Raw genomic sequence first — 22,112 nt, forward strand, 5'->3', positions numbered from 1 at the left:
AGCTTTGAATTTTCACTAGGTCCCATTTGTTTACTTTTGTTTTTATTTCCATTACTCTAGGAGGTGGATCAAAAAAGACCTTGCTGTGATTTATGTCAAAGAGTGTTCTTCCTATGTTTTCCTCTAAGAGTTTTATAGTGCCCGGTCTTACGTTTAGGTCTCTTATCAATTTTGAGTTTATTTTTGTGTATGGTGTTAGGGAGTGTTCTAATTTCATTCTTTAACATGGAGCTGTCCAGTTTTCCCAGCACCACTTGTTTAAGAGACTGTCTTTTCTCCATTGTATATCCTTGCCTCCTTTGTCATAGATTAGTTGACCATAGGTGTGTGGGTTTATCTCTGGGCTTTCTATTCTGTTCCATTGATCTATATTTCTGTTTTTGTGTCAGTACCATATTGTCTTGATTACTGTAACTTTGTAGTATAGTCTGAAGCCAGGGAGTCTGATTCCTCCAGCTCCATTTGTTTCCCTCAAGACTGCTTTGGCTATTTGGGGTCTTTTGTGTCTCCATACAAATTTTAAGATTTTTTGTTTTAGTTCTGTAAAAAAAATGCCATTGGTAATTTGATAGGGATTGCATTGAATGTGTAGATTGCTTTGGGTAGTATAGTCATTTTCACAATATTGATTCTTCCAACCAAGAACATGGGATATCTCTCCATCTTTGGTATCATCTTTAATTTCTTTCATCAGTGTCTTATAGTTTTCTGCATAAAGGCCTTTTGTCTCCCTAGGTAGGTTTATTCCTAGGTATTTTATTCTTTTTGTTGCAGTGGTAAATGGGAGTGTTTCCTTAATTTCTCTTTCAGATTTTTCGTCATTAGTGTATAGGAATGCAAGAGATTTCTGTGCATTAATTTTGTATCCTGCAACTTCACCAAATTCATTGATTAGCTCTAGTAGTTTTCTGGTGGCATCTTTAGGATCCTCTATGTATAGTATCATATCATCTGCAAACAGTGACAGTTTTACTTCTTTCCCAATTTGCATTCCTTTTATTTCTTTTTCTACTCTGGTTGCCGTGGCTAGGACTTCCAAAACTATGTTGAATAATAGTGGTGAGAGTGGACATCCTTGTTCCTGATCTTGGAGTAAATGCTTTCAGTTTTTCTCCGTTGAGAATGATGTTTGCTGTGGGTTTGTCATATATGGCCTTTATTTTGTTGAGGTAGTTTCCCTCTATGCCCACTTTCTGGAGAGTTTTTATCATAAATGGGTGTTGAATTTTGTCAAAAGGTTTTTCTCTATCTATTGAGATGATCATATGGTTTTTCTTCTTCAATTTGTTAATATGGTGTATCACATTGATTGATTTGCGTATATTGAAGACTCCTTGCATCCCTGGGATAAATCCCACTTGATTATGGTGTATGATCCTTTTAGAGTGTTGTTGGATTCTATTTGCTAGTATTTTGTTGAGGATTTTTGCATCTATATTCATCAGTGATATTGGTCTGCAATTTTCTTTTTTTGTAGTATCTTTGTCTGGTTTTGGTATCAAGGTGATGGTGGCCTCATAGAATGAGTTTGGGAGTGTTCCTTCCTCCACAATTTTTTGGAAGAGTTTGAGAAGGATGGGTGTTAGCTCTCCTCTAAATGTTTGCTAGAATTCAGCTGTGAAGCCATCTGGTCCTGGACTTTTGTATGTTGGAAGATTTTTAATCACAGTTTCAACTTCATTACTTGTGATTGGTCTGTTCATATTTTCTATTTCTTCCTGGTTCAGTCTTGGAAGGTTATACGTTTGTAAGAATTTGTCCATTTCTTCCAGGTTGTCCATTTTACTGGCATGGAGTTGCTTGTAGTAGTCTCTAAGGATGCTTTGTATTTCTGCGGTGTCTGTTGTAACTTCTCCTTTTTCATTTCTAATTTTATTGATTTGAGTCCTCTCCCTCTTTTTCTTGATGAGTCTGGCTAATCAATTTTGTTTATCTTCTTAATGAACCAGCTTTTACTTTTATTGATCTTTGCTACTGTTTCCTTCATTTCTTTTTCATTTATTTCTGCTCTGATCTTTATGATTTCTTTCCTTCTGCTAACGTTGTTTTTTTTTTTTTTTTTGCCGTACGCGGTCCTCTCACTGTTGTGGCCTCTCCCATTGCAGAGCACAGGCTCTGGACGCGCAGGCTCAGCGGCCATGGCTCACGGGCCTTCCCGCTCCGCGGCATGTGGGATCTTCCCGGACCGGGGCACAAACCCGTGACCCCTGCATCGGCACGCAGACTCTCAACCACTGCGCCACCAGGGTAGCCCCTTTGGGGGTTTTTTGTTCTTCTTTCTCTAATTGCTTTAGGTGTGAGTTTAGGTTGTTTATTTGAGATGTTTCTTGTTTCTTGAGGTAGGATTGTATTGCTATAAACTTCCCTCTTAGAACTGGTTTTGCTGCATCCCACGGGTTTTGGGTCATTGTGTTTTCATTTTTATTTGTCTCTAGGTATTTGTTGATTTCCTCTTTGATGTCTTAAGTGATCTCTTGGTTATTAAGTAGTGTATTATTTAGCTTCCATGTTTTTTTTTTTTTTTTTTGCAGATTTTTCCCCTGTATTTGATATCTAGTCTCATAGTGTGTGGTCAGAAAAGATACTTGATACAATTTCAGTTTTCTTAAATTTACCAAGGTTCAATTTGTGACCCAAGATATGTCTATCTTGGAGATTGTTCCATGAGCACTTGAGAAGAAAATGTATTCTGTTGTTTTTGGATGGAATGTCCTATAAATATCATTTAAGTCCATATTGTTTAATGTATCATTTAAAGCTTGTGTTTCTTTATTTATTTTCATTTTGGATGATCTGTCCATTGGTGAAAGTGGGATGTTAAAGTCCCCTACTATGATTGCGTTACTGTCGATTTCCCCGTTTTTGGCTGTTAGCATTTGCCTTATGTATTGAGGTGCTCCTCTGTTGGGTGCAGAAATATTTACAATTGTTACATCTTCTTCTTGAATTGATCCCTTGATGATTATGTAGTGTCCTTTTTTGTCTCTTGTAGTAGTCTTTATTTTAAAGTCTATTTTGTTTGAAATGAGAATTGTTACTCCAGCTTTCTTTTGATTTCCATTTGCATGCAATATATTTTTCCATCCCCTCACTTTCAGTCTGTGTGTGTCCCTAGGTCTGAAGTGGGTCTCTTGTAGACAGCATATTACGGGTCTTGTTTTTGTATTCATTCAGCCAATCTATGTGTTTTGGTGGGAGCATTTAATCCATTTATGTTTAAGGTAATTATCGATATGTATGTTCATTCCTGTTACCATTTTCTTAATTGTTTTGGGTTTGATTTTGTAGGTCTTTTCCTTCTCTTGTGTTTCCTGCCTAGAGAAGTTTCTTTAGCATTTGTTCTAAAGCTGGTTTGGTGGTGCTGAATTCTGTTAACTTTTGCTTATCTGTAAAGGTTTTAATTTCTCCATTGAATCTGAATGAGATCCTTGTTGGGTAGAGTAATCTTGGTTGTAGGTTTTTCCCTTTCATCACGTTAAATATGTTCTGCCACTCCCTTCTGGCTTGCAGAGTTTCTGCTGAGAAATCAGCTGTTAACCTTATGGGGATTCGCTTGTATGTTATTTGTTGCTTTTTCCTTGCTGCTTTTAATATTTTTTCTTTGGATTTAATTTTCGATAGTTTGATTAATATGTGTCTTGGCATGTTTCTCTTTGGGTTTATCCTGATTAATATGTGTCTTGGCATGTTTCTCTTTGGGTTTATCCTGTATGGTGCTCTCTGTGCTTCCTGGACTTGATTGACTATTTCCTTTCCCATGTTAGGGAACTTTTTGACTATAATCTCTTCAAATATTTTCTCAGACCTTTTCTTTTTCTCTTCTTCTTCTGGGACCCTTATAATTTGAATGTTGGTTCATTTAATGCTGTCCCAGAGGTCTCTGAGACTGTCCTCAATTCTTTCCATTCTTTTTTCTTTATGCTGCTCCCTGGCAGTTATTGCCACCATTTTATCTTCCAGCTCACTTATCCATTTTTCTGTCTCAGTTATTCTGCTATTCATTCCTTCCAGAGTATTTTTAATTTCAGCATTTGTGTTGTTCATCATTGTTTGTTTGCTTTCTAGTTCTTCTAGATCCTTGTTGAATGTTTCTTGTATTTTCTCCATTCTGTTGCCAAGATTTTGGATCATCTTTACTATCCTTACTCTGAATTCTTTTTCAGTTAGGTTGCCTATTTCATCTTCATTTATTTGTTCTTGTAGGTTTTTACCTTGCTCCTTCGTCTGTAATATATTTTTCTGTCATTTCATTTTTTTTTTTTTTTTTGATGGTTGGTGCTGTATTCCTCTGTTACTGGTTGTTTGGCCTGAGACGTCCAGCACTGGAGTTTGCAGAAAGTTGGGTAGAGCTAGGTCTTGTTGCTGAGATGCGTTCCTCTGGGAGTCCTCACTCCAATTAATATTCCTTAGGGTCCTAGGTTCTTTTTTAGTCTAGCGGTTTGGACTCGGAGCTCCCACCACAGGAGCTTGGGCCCAACCTCCAGCCTGGGACCCAAGATCCTGCAAGCTTCGTGGAACGGTAAAGAAAAAAAAAAAGGAAAATGAGAAAGAAAGAAAAAAAGCAGTACAATATCAAATAATAAAAAATAAAGTAAAATTGGAAAGATAAAAAATATATTAGGAAAAATAAAACTATCATTGAAACAAGTGCAACAAGGTAAAATAAAACCTCAACAGAAAAAAGAAAAAAAAAAGCAGGGGGAACAAGCCAAAAGGGGAGGACAATTACAGAGTATAAAGAATAAAATAAAATTAGAAAAATAAAAGATTAGGAAAAATAAAAACATAAAAGAATCAACAATGAATCAGCAAGGTAAAACAGAACCCCAATCTAAAAGAAGAAAAAAGAAAAAAAGCCTTGGCTATGGGGGCGAATTTTAGGTGGGGGCTGGAACTTAGGCAGAGGTGGGGTTTAGGGTGGGGCAGGACCCAGGCATTTGGTGTTACGTTTGATCATGGGGTGGGGCCTAGGCTCAGGACCCATGTAGCTGGAAAAGGCCCTGAGGGGGGCCACATTCAAGTGTGGGGCAGGGCCTCTTCTTAAGACCTGGGTGGAAGGGGAGAGGCAGCACATGGAAGGGAGGGCCTCTGGAGTGTGGGGTTCCAGAGTTTGGAGGTAGGGCCCTGAGTGAGGGTGTGTGGGTGGAGTTTAGGCCCAGCGCATTGGAGGGGGTCTCCGAGTGTAGGGGTGGGGCCCTGGGTGAGGGTGTAGGGGCGGGGATTGGATTCTGCATGGCAGGAGGGAGGCTCCGAGGGCAGAGGATTAGGCCCGAGCCCAACAGGCTCCCTGGTGCCTAAGTGGACAAGGAAGGTACTGGCTGCATTCCCTTCCATTCCTTCGTGCCCCTCCCTCACCATCTCCCCCAGGGTGTCCCCCGTCACTGCTGGACCCCTAACCGCGGGTGGGTCCCACTGGGTGTAGGAACCCCCCTCCCCCAGCCACCCCTCAGGGGTGCCAGTCCTGGAGGTCTGGCCTTTACTTTTGCTCCCCCTTCCTCCCTCTCAGTCCCTCAGGACCCGCATGGCTGGAGGGGGCCTCAGTGGGCAGAGGATGAGGCCTGGGATCTCAGCAGGTTCCTGGGCGCCCAAGTGGGCATGGGAGGAGTGAAGGGGGAGAAGTGGAGGCAGGAGAAACCTGGCCACACTCCCTTTATCCTCTGCCTTCCCAATGGTCCCCCAATTTACTGCTTCCGACATGGGATCCCTTCCCCTCCCCCAGCCACCCCTTAGGGGCACCAGTCCCATCCTGCCTCCACTTCTCCCCCTTCACTCCTCCCATGCCCCATGTCCTACCCGGTCGCTGGGGGTTCGTCCTGTCCCCTTAGGTTTCCATGGTCTCTCACCGGTGCCTGGCAGGTGCCCTAGTTGTGAGGAGAGATGAATTCCGAGTCCTCCTAGTACGCCATCTTGACTCCGCCCTTGAAATGTATTTTTATTATTCAGTTCAAAATAACTTTCTAATTTCCATTGTGTTCTTTTTTTCATTCACAGATTATTTAGAAGTTTATTGCTTAACTTCCAAATATATTTGGTTTTTCATATCTTTTTATTTTTCATTTGTTTATGACTATTAGAGCGCTTTATATCTTAAAAAAACTTTATGGGAAATGTCAAACATATACAAAAGTGGAAAAAAATAGTTTAATAACCACTCAGGTATCCATAAGCTTCAACTATTTTTAACTCTGGACCAAATTCGTTTCATTTCTGTTCTCTCATTATGCAACCCTCACCAGATTATTTTGAAGCGAATCTCAGATACCATATTTTTTCTATAAATATTTCAGTATGTACCTATACAAGATGACATTAAAAAATTAATTACGATACCATATCCTATCCAGAATAATTCCTTGATGTCATAAAATATCTGGTCAGTTTCTAAAAGTTTTCCATTGTCTCCTAATTTTTCTTTACAGTTTGATTATTTTGAAAACAGGATCCAAATTAAGTTCCAAATATTGTTATTGGTTGATATGTACAAGTCTTTTTAATCTAAATATTCCCTCAGCATGTCTCTTTTTCAACCCTTGCCGTTTATTTTAGAAGCAACTGGGTGTTTTGTAGTTTCCCATAATTTGAATTTTGCTAATCACACTTGATGATGTTGTTTAATGTGTTCCTCTATCCCTGTATTTCCCATTTCCTGTAAGATATAGAGGCTTGATCAGATTCAGATTTGATGTTTTTTGTTTTGTCTTGTTTAATTGGTCAAGATGATGGTGGTGTGAGATTTCATCAATAATCATAGTGATGTCTGGTTATTTCTCTTCTTGATGATGATTACCTAGGTTCATGAATTCATGAAGGAGTTGAAAAATGGTGATATTCTGTTGTTCCTTCTTCATTTATTACTTGGAGTACTAGTATAAAGAGAAATTTCCCCTCAACTTCCATTTGGATATTCTCAGTTATGGTTCATATAGAAGAGACAGATAAATACTTGATTCTTTCTCCTCATTTACTAGTTTTCTAAATAAGTTGGTTCTTTAGCATTTTTCGGTGATCATCAATGAGGTATTTAAAAAGTTCCTGTTATGAACTAATGTGTTTCAACTCAGTTACATTTATTACTTTGTTAATGCTTGCACTATCCCATCAGTCCTTTTGATATAACCCTTAATTTTGTATGGCTTTCTTGTTTTCTCGTGTGCATGATGTTCCAGACTTATCTTGTACAATTCCTGCCCTTTTTCCAAAGGCCTTACTTTTTTTTTTCTTTCTTCTTTTTGGCTGTGCTGTGTGGCTTGCATTATCTTAGTTCCCTGACCAGGAATTGAACCCACGCCCTTGGCAGTGAAATCGTGGAGTTCTAACCACTGGATGACCAGGGGATTCCCCTTACTTTGTTTTAATAAAAAATGGTATTTAGAGACAGCAGTATGTGCAGTAGGTGTGCTCATTGCTACTAGTTTGATCATTGTTTTTAGACCTTTTCAGTGGTCAGATGTAGGAAATATATGTACAGTTTTAAAAAATGAAATACATCATTAGTTTATATTATACTTTATTCAGATTCAGAGCTACAGGGTTTTTGCTTAACCTCATTAATCTTACAGTTGTATCTCCTTTCTTCCGTACTTAAAAACCTAGTTTTCAATGACACCAAGAAAACTACTCATTTGATTTATCCTAACACACACACACACACACACACACACACACACACACACACACACACACACACACACACACACCGGCTCAGAATAACATACCTGCCCCTGCCTAGGTATTAAGCTTTGAAATTCAACTTTTACCCCCTAAGTCTACAAGCTTTTGAAGGTGCTGCTTGTCTTCTCAGCTCCTTCTTTTGGAATTGATGAATGTCTCACAAGAAAAGTGGTTGCAAAAGCCAGACTCATCTCTCTAGATTTACCTCCTTTTAAAGATATTAGACTGGTAGATCTTCACTATATTCTTTGCCCTCTGATGCCTTCGAGTAATGTTTTAAAATATTTTGTGCGTGTTTTCTAGTTGTCTTCAGTAAGATGTTGGTCTGAATTATCTAATCTGCCATTACTGGAAAAGAAAGTCCCCTTACCACTTAAATGTTGAAAATTTAATTTATATTTATATAATGTGACGACAATATTTGGTTTTATTTCAAAGGTTCTGAAACAAAAACACCTGGATGATTGTCTACGACATGTATCTGTAAGAAGATTTGAATCATTTAATCTGTTCTCAGTAACAGAAGCCCAAAAAAGGGAAACTGAAGAGGAAGTTGGTGCCTGGGTTCAATATACAAGCATCTTGTATCCTGAATACAGTATTTTCTTAAGGTAAACATCACTCTAGTTAAGATTTTTTTTTAAGTTTTATTCTCTTGTAGAAGAAAACAATCTAAGAATCTCATTGTTCATTCTATTGAGTTTGCAGACAATCTTTATCAGAACTTAGGTTTTGCAACTTTGTGTTTGGAATCCTGCTGCTTTAACTGGGTCTTACTGTATTCTCAGAACTAAAAATAAAACATTCTAAGGAATGTATCGGCATTTAAGGATAAAGTTCAAATCAAAGGGTTCATTTAACCATTGTCTCATAGCATTTGATTATGAAAAAAAGCCAAGTTCTTTTTGAGGCAAAGAAGGCTGAAAGTGAAAACAGAATTTTTCCAAACTGCTCTTCAAGTAGTAGTTATTTGAAAAATCAAGCTTTGGTATTTTTCCCATTGATGTTTTGTCACTTTCAGAATAGAATCTTAGGAATAGGAGGAGAAAATTCACCCAAAACACTAATATCATGAGAAGCATACAGACTGTTCTGGCTTTAGAAATCATTAGAAAAGAGATAAGAGAGTTACAAACTGAAGTAACAAGGTATCATTTTTACTGAATTAATTTTCTCTCACAGTTACAGTCTAGCATGTTGCAATATTACTGCAGGTATTTGATTTTATAAAATCTGCCTTTCTTGACAAGATTTCACATTTTGAAAGGGAGGGAGGAGCACATTTACAGTAACTGTAAGAAGAGCAAAAAACATTTTAAGTGGAAACGTGTCTGAATACAGTTTAGGTGAGGTCAGGAATAATTTTAAGAAAAAAGTTTTCACAAAGGATGTCTATTTATAGTATATGTTTCCTGAACTATTTTAGTTTAAAATATCTCAGCTCTAAAAGATACCATTACTTAAAATTTGGGATTTGGATAAAAATTGACTAGAGTGGGCAGGGGAATGCAATTAGGATCTGGTTTCATCATGTTGATTTATTAAAAACTCTCAATAGAAGGTAAAAACTTAAGGATTTGTGAGTTTGCCTGTACATTCATTATGAGATTGAAATTAGAATACCTCAACTGCCTGGCATTCTGATGGAGATAATTAGTTTAGTCCTTGATTAGGAAGGAAAGAAAAATGCATTAAATGCATACTGTTTGCCAAGTACAGTACTACGTGCTTTGATGTATTCTAATTCATGTACTCCTTACAATAACTCTGTGAAGTAGGAATGAAGATGATTAAACAATTGGAAGATAGAATCTATAAGGATATTAAACAGAAGGAGAAGCAGAGTAATACCCCTACTGGTAGGGGTCTTCAGGTATAAAGTTCTAAAACTTATCTTCTATGTCTACGGTGACAAGAGGCAGTAAGTGTAAACTGTACCAAGAATAACTTCCTGACATCTTCAAGGCCCTGGTAAAGAATAACTTCCTGACATCTTCAAGGCCCTGGTAAGGCTTAGCCAGAGAGAATGTGAAATCTTCTGTTCTTGAGAGCTTTCAAAATAAGGCATGGTTCTCCACCTGGTGGAGATGGTGTTGATGTAGCAGCAGGAAGACACCTCTCCAACAGTGTGGTTCTTTGTGATATATCCATTTTTGAAAGAATAGATGTATCTATATAAATATATTAAATCCTAGTTTATAGAAAGAAGACAGGTGACTGAGTTAGAATTTAGGCCTCATTGGCTGCCAAGATTTTTTCTCTTTTTTTCAAACTAGCTAATATCTCTTCATATCAATAGTGCAAAAATAACAATAGCTTACACATACAGAATTCTAGAGCTGAATTCTGATCTTAGAAAAAAAAATAATCCTAACAACATTAATAATGACTGACAATTGAGTGCCTACTATGTGACAAGCACTGTTGTGAATGGTTTACACGTATAAGCTTATTTAATTCACATAGCACCTCCTGAGGTAAATACTGTTTTTATCCTCATTTTACAGATGAGAAAATAACTCGATTGAGGGCACACAGCCAATAATTGGTTGTGCCCCTATTTAAACCCTGGTGGTCTGGTTTCATGCCTGTATACTACTTTTTAAAACTTTTGTTTTGAAATAATTACAGGCTCTTCAAAAGTTGCAAAAATAGTACAAGGAGTTCCATGTACCCATCGCCCAGCTGTCTCCATCAGTAACATCTTATATAATGATAGTCACAGCCTGCACTTTTAACTTCTACACATCCTGCCACTTGTGCGGCAGTCATATATACATTTATTCACTTTTCAGGTGAAGGGATTGAGGCCTAGATAAACTGATTTCCTCATTGATTATTCTGAGCATTCCATTTCTTACTCCATAATCCTGATACCGTATAGGAAATCACCAATATTACTGTAATTGCTTAGGAAGGGCAGGATTTCTGCCAAGAATAGTTCATTCCATTCCGTTGCCAATTTTGTTCATGTTGATTTCTTATGGTTACCACTTCTCCTTGTTTACTGTTATCTGCCCAACATCGATTTCCATTCTTGCTCTTTTGATATCTTGTATCAACTCTTTTGTCAGTCTTTTCATGCCATTTCTTTAGCTACCTTTATCTGTTTTCTTCAGTGTTATTTGAATTGTGAGCACTCTAAAGTTTAAAAAAATTACTTGTAATAGCCAAAAGTAGTGGCTTGGAAAGTTGTTTTGAAATGCAGTACCATCATCATCTTCTATATTTTTTAAGTTTATTAACGCTATGCAGTGAAAAAAAGTGGTGAAGTTTTTAAATAAATCAGTAAATTCATTTCCCTACATATTGATTTATGTTCCTTTAAAGTTTTATTAGACTTGAAATGAATACCTTAAGAGAGTGAATAACTAGATATTCGTGAATTCAGAGTACATAGTTGTATATTGTTTATATTATTAAAAGGTCTATAAGCAGTGGCCTGAATTAAAATTTTGATCATTTCCTGTCAGCTTTACATGATGATACTTAAAATGAAGGAATAAAGAATTTCCCCTGGTGACTTTTCATCAGAAGCAAAAGTCTGGACAATGTAAAAGTTAGGTTATGAATTCTCCAAGATCTGTTGTCTTTTCTGTATATCTGAGGATGGTCGACTCTTTGCTCCAAAGTGAATGTTGAGACTTAGTCAGTTAAAATCCAGGGTATGGCTCCTGCTTTATTCCTTGGCAAAGTCTTCTTGTTTCCCTGGTGTTCATTTCTTAGAATTTTATAGAAGAGGTTCTTGCTATTAGATAGATACATGTATAGAAAACTAATATATACCAGGAGGTGTTTATACTAAAAATCCTTCATTAAAAATTCCTTGTTCCTGGGACTTCCCTGGTGGTCCAGTGGCTAAGACTTGTGCTCCCAATGCAGGGGGCCCAGGTTTGATCCCTGGTGAGGGAACTAGATCCCTCGTGCTGCAACTAAGAGTTTGCATGCTGCAACTAAAGATCCCATGTGCCGCAACTAAAAAAGATCCCGCATGCTGCAACTAAAAGATCCCACACGCCGCAGCAAAGATCCCATGTGCCGCAGCTAAGACCCGGCGCAGCCAAATGAATGAATGAATGAATGAATAAATAAATAAATAAATAAATATATATATATATATATATATATATATATAAAGGGACTTCCCTGGTGGTCCAGTGGTTGTGAATCTGTCTTGCAATGCAGGGGATGTGGGTTTGATCCCTGGTCAGGGAACTAAGATCCCATGTGCCATGGGGAACTAAGCCCATGTGCCACACTACTGAGCCCGTGCGCCACAACTAGAGAGAAGCCTGCACACCACAACGAAGAGCCTGTGTGCCACAACGAAAGATCCCACGTGCTGCAACTAAGACCTGATGCAGCCAAAAAATATATATATATATTTTAATAGATCTTTATTGGAGTATAATTGCTTCACAATACTGTGTTAGTTTCTGTTGTACAACAAAGCAAATCAGCCGTATGCATACATGTCCCCATACCCCCTCCCTCTTGAGCCTCCTTCCCATCCTCCCTATCCCACCCCTATAGATCATCGCAAAGCACCGAGCTGATCTCCCTGTGCTATGCAGCTGCTTCCCACTAGCTATTTAACGTTCTGTAATGTATACATGTCGATGCTACTCTCACTTCACCCTCCTACTCCATGTCATCAAGTCCATTCTCTATGTCTCCCTCTTTATTCCTGCCCTGCAACTAGGTTCATCAGTACCTTTTTTTTTTTTTTAGATTCCATATATATGCGTTAGCGTACGGTATTTGGTTTTCTGTTTCTAACTTACTTCACTCTGTATGACAAACTCTAGGTCCATCTACCTCACTACAAATAACTCGATTTTGTTTCTTTTTATGGCTGAGTAATATTCCATTGTATATATGTACCACATCTTCTTTATCCATTAATCTGTCAATGGACATTTAGGTTAGTTCCATGTCCTGGCTGTTGTAAATAGTGCTGCTGTGAACATTGTGGTGCATGTCTCTTTTTGAATTATGTTTTTCTCAGGGTATATGCCCAGTAGTGGGATTGCTGGGTCATATGGTTGTTCTATTTTTAGTTTTTTAAGAAACCTCCATACCGTTTTGCATAGTTGTTGTATCAATTTACATTCCCACCAACAGTGTAGGAGGGTTCCCTTTTCACCACACCCTTTCCAGCATTTATTGTTTCTAGCTTTTTTGATAATGGCCATTCTGACTGGTGTGAGGTGGTACTTCATTATAGTTTTGACTTGCATTTCTCTAATAGTAACATTGAGCATCTTTTCATCTGCCTCTTGGCCATCTGTATGTTTTCCTTGGTGAAATGTCTATTTAGGTCTTCCACCCATTTTTTAACTGGATTGTTTGTTTTTTTGATATTGAGTTCCATGATCTGTTTGTATATTTTGGAGATTAATTCTTTGTCTGTTGTTTCATTGGGAAATATTTTCTCCCATTCTGAGGGCTGTCTTTTTGTCTTGTTTATGGTTTCCTTTGCTGTGCAAAACCTTTTAAGTTTAACTAAGTCCCATTTGTTTATTTTTGTTTTTATTTCCATTATTCTAGGAGGTGCGTCAAAAAAGATCTTGCTGTGATTTATGTCAGAGTGTTCTTCCTATGTTTTCCTCCAAGAGTTCTGTGTCTGGCCTTACATTTAAGTCTTTAATACATTTGGAGCTTATTTTTGTGTTTGGTGTTAGGTAGCATGCTAATTTCATTCTTTTACATGGAGCTGTCCAGTTTTCTCAGCACCACTTATTGAAGAGGCTGTCTTTTCTCCGTTGTATGTTCTTGCCTCCTTTGTCGTACATTAGATGCCCATATGTGCGTGGGTTTATCTCTGGGCATTATCCTGTGCCATTGATCTATATTTCTGTTTTTGTGCCAGTACCATACTGTTTTGATTACTGTGGCTTTGTGGTGTAGTTTGAAGTCGGGGAGCCTGATTCCTCCAACTCCATTTTTCTTTCTCAAGTTGCTTTGGCTATTTGGGGTCTTTTGTGTTTCCATATGTATTGTAAGATTTTTTGTTCTAATTCTGTGAAGAATGCCATTGGTAGTTTGATAGGGATTGTACTGAATCTGTAGATTGAATTGGGTAGTAGATTGCTTTGGGTAGTATAGTTATTTTCACAATGTTGATTCTTCCAATCCAAGAACGTGGTATATTTCTCCATCTGTTTATGTTATCTTTGATTTCTTTCATCAGTGTTTTATAGTTTTCTGAGTACAAGTCTTTTGCCTCCTTAGGCAGGTTTATTCCTAGGTATTTTATTCATTTTGTTGCAATGGTAAATGGGAACGTTTCCTTAATTTCTCTTCCTGATTTTTCATTGTTGGTGTATAGGAATGCCAGAGATTTCTGTGCATTAATTTTGTATCCTGCAGCCTTACCAAATTCACTGATTAGTTCTAGTAGTTTTCTGGTGACAGCTTCAGGATTTTCTATGTATAGTAAAAAACTGTATTAAAAAAATTTTCTTCTCCTTGTCTTATAAGTTGCAATTTCTTGTTGTATAGAGATTACTGTATAGATACTAGAAATTGTTGTTCCCCGCCCCTGTATTTTAACTTAATTTCAGTGTAATAGGAATTTGCATATTCTGGAAACTTTAAAATACTTCCATTTATATTCAGAACCATAAAAGTGCCTGAGTTATTCATTTATAAATGTATACATGTCTTAGGTATAGAAGAAGCTGAGAGGCCTGAACTGTCCTCCTTTCTTTGAATGACTCCTGTTGCTATGGTAATTGCTGAATTAGAAGCCTAGCATTCTTGCCTTTTGGCCTGTCCTGGAGGCTTAGAATGGGCAAGAAGTCAAGAATGACTTTGTAGGGCTTCCCTGGTGGCACAGTGGTTGAGAGTCCGCCTGCCGATGCAGGGGACGCGGGTTCGTGCCCCGGTCTGGGAAGATCCCACATGCCACGGAGTGGCTGGGCCCGTGAGCCATGGCCGCTGAGCCTGCGCGTCCAGAGCCTGTGCTCTGCAACGGGAGAGGCCACAGCAGTGAGAGGCCCGCGTACCACACACAAAAAAAAGAACTGTAGTACAGCAAATGCACTGCATTGAGATCATGTATTGCTTCTCTAAGGAAAGGAAAAAAAATAAAACAAACCATCACCTCATTGGATTTAGTATGTACCCTGTGAGCGCTCACTGAATAAAAACTTGTGATGGGAATGATATGCTTATGAAATTAGATGTATGGCAGATTATCCTTATATGTGTAGTGTATCATAGGTGCCCCTTTAAAACTTGACAAGGTTGGTATCTGAGGCAAATATGAATACTGAATTTATATTTATTTATTTATTATTTTTAATTTAAATTTATTTATTTATTTGTTCATTTTTGGCTGTGTTGGGTCTTTGTTGCTGCGTGCAGGCTTCCTCTAGTTGCAGTGAGCAGGGGCTACTCTTTGTTACGGGTGCGCAGGCTTCTCATTGTGGTGGCTTCTCTTGTTGCGGAGCATGGGCTCTAGGCATGTGGGCATCAGTAGTTGTGGCTCGTGGGCTCTAGAGCTCAGGCTCAGTAGTTGTGACTCACGGGCTTAGTTGCTTTGCAGCGTGTGGGATCTTCAGGGACCAGGGCTCGAACTTGTGTCCCCTGCATTGGCAGGTGGATTCTTAACCACTGTACCACTTAGAGAAGTCCCTGAATTTATATTTAAAAAGTACAGTTTTAATGTTAGTAGTGCTGTTAACAACAGTGGTGAATATTAAAGCAGCTTTTGTTCTCTTGTATTTTATTTTGTATTTTAGAAGGAACTTTATAGGAGCTTCAAAATGTGGTGCAGTGTATGTAGAAAATTAAAAGACTAATCCATTGAGTCATGTTTTCATGGAGCTTAAATCACAGATATGGGCTAATTATAACTTAATTTTCTAGGTTGAAGTTCAATCATGATTGTTTGTGTAGTTTGCTTACATATACATATATTCAAAGTTTCAGTAAATTGAAATATTCCCTAGATACTTTTTCAAATTTTCATATATTATGTAGAAATAATCTTTTAGTTTCCTATAACTAGTAGATGTAAGACTGAAAAAAAAAAACTCTTCAGCCATTTATTTTTGAAAGATCTCCAAAGTAGTTGCATGGAAAATCAACTTTTTAAACCTCTTTGTTCTTATGCAGCCTCTTAGGGCCCATTCTGCTCTCTGGCTTACTTTTTCTGATTTTGGGGGACCACTTTTCTTTTTAATCAAGGTAAAATTAATCATTTTAACTATTTTAAATTCAGTATATTCACGATGTTGTGCAACCATCACCACTCTCTAATTTCCGAAGCTTTTCATCTACCCAAAAGGAAACCCCATGCCCATTACTAGTAACTCTCCATCTTCCTCCTCCCCCTAGCCCCTGGCAACCACTTATCTACTTTCTGTCTATATGGATTTGCCTGTATTGCCTATTCTGGACATTTTATATAAGTAGAATCATATGATATGTGGCCTTTATATTTGGCTTCTTTCACTTAGCATAATGTCTTCTGATTCATCCATGTTATAGCATATACCAGTACTTCATTCCTTTATTATGGCTGAATAATATTCCATTGTACGGACAATACCATATTTTGTTTATCCCTTCATCAGTTGATGGACATTTGGGTAGTTTCTGCTTTTTGGCTATTATGAATAATGCTACTATGAACATTCATGTACAAGTTTTTATGTGAATGTTTAAGTTTTAAATTCTTTCTTTTAGGTATGTACTGAGGGGCAGAATTACTGGGTCACGTAGTAACTCTTTGTTTAACTTTTTGAAGAATGGCCAAATTGTTTTCCACAGTGGCTGTGCCATTTTACCTACTAGGAATATATGAGGGTTCTGGTTTCTCCCCATTCTTGCAAGCACCTATGATTTTTCCTATATTATTATTATTTTGTATTATTGCCATTCTAGTGGGTGTAATCTTACTGTTGTTTTGATTTGCAGTCCCCCAGTGACTAATTATGTTATATGTTTTTTCATGTGCCCATTGGCCATTTGTATAACTTCTTTGGAGAAATGTCTATTCAAGTCCTATGCCCATTTTTAATTGGGTTGTTTGTCTCTTTGTTATTGAATTTCAGACTTCTTTATATAGTCTGGATACTTAACCCATATCAGATACGTGATTTGCAAATATTTTCTCCCATCTTCTGGGTTATCTTTTCACTTTCTTGATAGTGTCCTTTGGTGTACAAAAGTTTTTAGTTTTGTTGAAGTTCAATTTATCTATTTTTTTCTTTTGTTGTTTGTGTTTTGGGTGCCATATTTAGCCCTCACTTACTTTTAACCTCTGGTTTCAATCTCTTGATACCTTTAGGCTTCAAATTTTTCTCTGGTAGCTTTTTTTTTCCCCTCTTCAGATAATTACCTGCCCCAGTTACTTGCTCCTTAATCTTTACCCCATAGGCCATTCTTAGGAAAACTCAAAGGTCCTCAGTTCTAGCATAGCTTTAGGTGCTTGTGAAAAAAATTTCTTGGCTTTGGGAAGAAAAAACTGGCTACTGGTAAACTTTTTTCCAGCTTTGTTGAGATATTGATAAAATTGACATATAACATTGTGTAAATTTAAGGTATACACTGTGTTGACTTGATTCACTTATATATTGCAAAATGATTAGTACCATACTACTAGCTAACACTTCTACCATGTCACATAATTATCATTTCTTTTGTGGTGAGAATATTTAAGTTAAAGGCTTGGGAAACAAGTTAAAGCTTCGGAGTTTAGGAGAAGATGGAGTGAACTTTTTATACCCTGGATATGTTAGCAAAATGTTATGACTGTTATATAACATTAATTATCAGTGTAATGGTAAAACTGAAGTTTGATAAGGTCCCTTCCTTGCAGGTATTACTGTCTAATAACCACTTTGTCCAGGCAGGACCTAGGTAAACAGTTGAAAGATTAAGGGTAGACAAGATCTTATAGGGTTGACACTTGAATAAAGTATAGATGACTCTGAATAAAGAAAAGTCCTTGAGTTTGGGCCAATTGAAAGGGAACTTGAAATAATCAAACTGAATCTTTACCACACTGTGTTCATGGCAGTTTTCCTATAAGTAGGACTAATTCTTATACCATTGAAAACAATGATTGTTGACATTTTTCTTTCATGAGATGCCATCTTTTAGGGTTCCTAGACTTCGTAGATAAATGATTTTCATATTTGTAAGTTACTTAGAGGTATAGGATTAGTTTTCCTGTCTCCCCACCCTGATCCCATTTAATGTCATAGGGTATACTTTCTGCTTCTTGGCTTCAAGAAATAATGCTTTCAAGAAGACAAGTTTTGTGTCACACTTTCTATTTTTAATACTGCTTTTAACTTTTAAATATGCATTTTACTTTATCCCAGTTTCTGCTTTTTAGAAATATTTAACTTCTTGCAAAATATATGTACCTTTTTTTTTTTAACTCTTGACTCAGATTTCTTTTCAAATATTTATTTCATCTTGATGAGAAAGAGAGAGATAGAGTGACAGAGAGAGCGTGCGAATGTGCATGAGAGAATGTCCTTATTAAAACTAGGCCATAAAGCAATTTCACTTTTAGTTATTTATCCTAAAGAAATAATCAGAAAGGGGCTCAATGCTATTCTACAAGGATGTTCATTGAAACAATATGCATAAAGCACAAAAGTGGGCATAATCTAAAAATCCATCGTAAGGTGTTGGTTCAGTAAATTATGGTGAATTCATTGGACTACTTGGCAGCCATTAAAATCATGTTGCAGGAGAATATCTAATGATGTGGGAAACTTTATAATATGTTAAATGAAAAAATACAAATTGAAAAACCGTATGGACAATGTGCTCTCAGTTATTTAATGACAGGTCTATGAGCATAGCATAAAATTTGAAGGCTATATACCAAACTATTAACTGTGGTTACCTCTGCATGATAGGATTATGGGCAGTTTTTTCTTGAGGAAACTGTATATTGGTTTTATATTTAGGAAAAAGTTTTTTGAGTTCTAAGCTGTATTGCTGATAATTTTAATAGCTTCATCTTGTGCTTTAGATGTTTAATGCTTTGTTCTTTTTCCTCTCTTGTCTGACCTGTATGTTGTAGTTTCCTAACATGGAAAAGTTAGGCGTAAATAACCTCTTCTAGAATCTTGCATCCACAGAGAAGGTGCAGAATCATTGTGTTACGAAGATGAAAGTTGGATTTGTGGTTGATAACTTCATTGCCTTAGGTTATGATACTGTTGAACCCAATGGTTATTGGGCCAGTGGTTATTGCAGATAACTTTTTGCATCCTCACTTGGTCACTCCATGAAGGAACTTGGTCTCTGTGATAGAAATAAAATGTTGTTCTGAAAAGGGTATTACAGTTTACATGTGTCCTCTTACTATATGTATTAGTTTGCTAGGGCTCCCAGAACAAAACACCGCAGATTGGATGGCTTAAACAGCAAGATTATTTTCTCACAGTTTGGGGTCTAGAAGTCTTGGATCTAGGTGTTGCAGGTTTGGTTTCATCCAAGGCCTCTCTCTTTGACTTGCATGTGGCTGCTCTCTTGCTGCCTCTTCACGTGATTGTCCCCCTGTGCACATGCCTTGTTGTCTCTGTGTGTCCTAATCTCCTTTTTCGGTAAGGATATATATATACAATATATATATATTATATATAATATATATAATATATAATATATATATATTATATATATTATATATAATATATATATATTAGGGTTCACCCTAATGACCCAATTTTAACTTAATTAACTCTTTGAAGGCCCTATGTCCAAATTCAGTCGCATTCTGAGGCACTGGGGGTTAGGGCTTCAACATATGAATTTTGGGGAGACACAGTTCAGTCCATAATAGTGTATATCATTTGTGATGAGTTTTAATGACAAATTGGTATGGATGAAGTAAATTTTATTGTGAATTATTAATGGTTATTATAAACTATTACAACATCCGAAAGAACTACAGCTGTAAGTTATATAGGGGAGAATGTAGAAGATTGTAGATGTGTTAGCACCAACTTTTTGTAATCACCACTGGAAAAGTAACTCAGACTCTATGACCTATTGATTCAGGTCACACCTAATGTGATTCAGGAGTCCTGGCTAACACAACACTGCCACTAAAATTTGAGAAATGTATTGGTAATACGCCTTCTGCCATTCTTTGAAATAATTTTTTTTTTTTCTCCTAGCTGGGCTACATGACAGGACCCTGTGGTGGTTGGTGTCTCATGGTCCTAGAGAAATTTGTAGACCCTCTACCTTATATACTCTTACATGTGACAGTGGTGATTGTTTTCTCCCCAATGAATCCTGGGGCTGACCTGGACTTTTAACTCACACTGCTACAGTCTCCTGCTTGTGGATCCTTCCTAGGGGTCTCATAGAGTGGGACCTGTTTTGTGATATATCCAAAACTGATCTCTTTTGGGTTAGTAATTCCTTAAGGAAATATTCTTGTTGAAATACAAAATATTTTCATTTTCTACCTATATTTGGGAGACCGAAGGTGATTATCTCTTAGGAAATATAGTCCAGAGTTTTAGTTTTTCTGTTTCATTGTTACTGTGTTAATGTAGTTACGATCTATAATATTGGTGGAATTACTTAAGCTTCAGGAGTGTCAGACTGCATTTAAAGTTTTTCCTCATTCAAATAAAGGCATACTGTGTTTATGTGTTATAGGCGTATAATGCATTTACGTAGATGTGTGTGTATATATTCACACACAAACTTGGTAAGATAGTTTGATTAAAAAATGAGAAATTTGGGCTTTTATGGGTAATTGCTCTATTTTTAACTTAGTGTGGTCATGGAAAGTTCATGGAATATGAAGTTCAGGTTTTAGCTCTTCCAGTTACTTGCTGTGTGATCATAGGCAAGTCTTTGAACAAATCTTAACTCCTTATAATTGAATAAGAAACAGTAACTGGGGTCTTGCCTGGTGGCACAGTGGTTAAGAATCCGCCTGCCAATGCAGGGGACATGGGTTTGAGCCCTAGTCCGGGAAGATCGCACATGCTGCGGAGCAACTAAGCCTGTGCACCAGAACTACTGAGCCTGTGCTCTAGAGCCTGTGAGCCACAACTACCGAGCCCACGTGCTACAACTATGGAAGTCCATGCGCCTAGAGCCTGTGCTTCGCAACAAGAAAAGCCTCTGCAATGAGAAGCCTGCACACCACAATGAAGAGTAGCCCCCGCTTGCCGCAACTAGAGAAAGCCCGCGTGCAGCAATGAAGACCCAATGCAGCCAAAAATAAATAAATAAATAAATTTATTAAAAAAAAAAAGAGGAATAGAATTAAGATCAGTGAGCAAGATACAAAATATTTGCCCCCTGACATTTAGAACTCCCTGTAAATGGAATGTGCAGACCTGAAGGTCTGTTAGTTCTTTGTGACTGAAGTTCTGAATTTGTTGGGTCATAATAGAAGGAACTTATGTATTGTGGAGTGTGGTAATGAAAGTTGATTGTTTATTTTCATTTTGAGAGTCTCAAAGTGTAGGGTTTTGTTTTGTTGTCTTTATAAAGGTAAATAATTTATGTCACATTTATATAATTAAAACAATAACAATAAAAATATTTATTAGTACTTTAAAGTGTAGATTAATCATCAAGAAATGTCATAACATTAAATATCCCAAAGACTCGTCTGTTATTTCTTTTCCTTCTCCCTCTAGTGGGCAGAAATATTTTAAAAACACCACATGGAAAGGGTTATTAGTATTGAGCATATCACAATATAGTCTCAGATTTTTAAAAGATTAATAACTGTTAATATTTCAGAATCATTAAAGAAAATGCTTTATTCCTTTCTAGGCATCATAGTGGATCTTTGAATGTTGAAGATGTTCTTACCAGCTTTGACAATACAGGAAATATTTGTAAGTTATATACCCACTGCATAGAAATATTTTTAGTGTTTTTAAAGTGAATTTTTAATTTTTTTCACAGTGTTTATTTTATTGACGTATGTGTGTGTGTGTGTGTGTGTGTGTGTGTGTGTGTGTGTGTCTGTATGACAGAACATAGGTCAGGAGGAACACTGGATTCTCCAGTACTATCCCTTTTGTTTCTTGTTTTCATTTTGACCTTTTCAGTTAATCAGTCCAACAGAGGGGCTGTCTCTCCCTTCTTTGCTGTGTTTGGGTATGTGTGTTTCTACTTCTTGCTCCTTCTCTCTTTCACTAAAGAGTGAACCCAGAACATTTTTCCTTGCTGCTAATATACTTTAATATCAGAATGATTTTATTTTATGCATTATTATAATATTATAGAATATATTGATTTCTTATCTAAGTCTCTGATTAAGTCATAATAGATTTCTCCACTGAGAAAATCATTTAATTATAATGTCACGTAATGAAAGAAATCAAACAAGAAATACCTTTATATCACTGTGTTAAACAACATACCATGATAGAAGCGGTGTACTCCTTTATGTGTTGCATAGGCTATTTTTCTTAAGATAGTGG

The 22,112-nt window shown here is 37.0% G+C and overlaps 1 protein-coding gene across 1 annotated transcript in view; it reads left to right on the plus strand.

Moving 5' to 3' along the window:
- Positions 1-22,112, plus strand: part of CAMKMT (calmodulin-lysine N-methyltransferase) — a 419,096-nt gene that overhangs the window by 6,547 nt on the left and 390,437 nt on the right. The window contains 2 exon segments of the mRNA XM_032653419.1: positions 8,110-8,282; positions 21,457-21,521. Of these exon segments, the coding sequence (XP_032509310.1) occupies positions 8,110-8,282; positions 21,457-21,521 (238 nt within the window).

This window comes from Phocoena sinus, chromosome 13, assembly GCF_008692025.1.
Source record: "Phocoena sinus isolate mPhoSin1 chromosome 13, mPhoSin1.pri, whole genome shotgun sequence".
NCBI lineage: Eukaryota > Metazoa > Chordata > Mammalia > Artiodactyla > Phocoenidae > Phocoena > Phocoena sinus.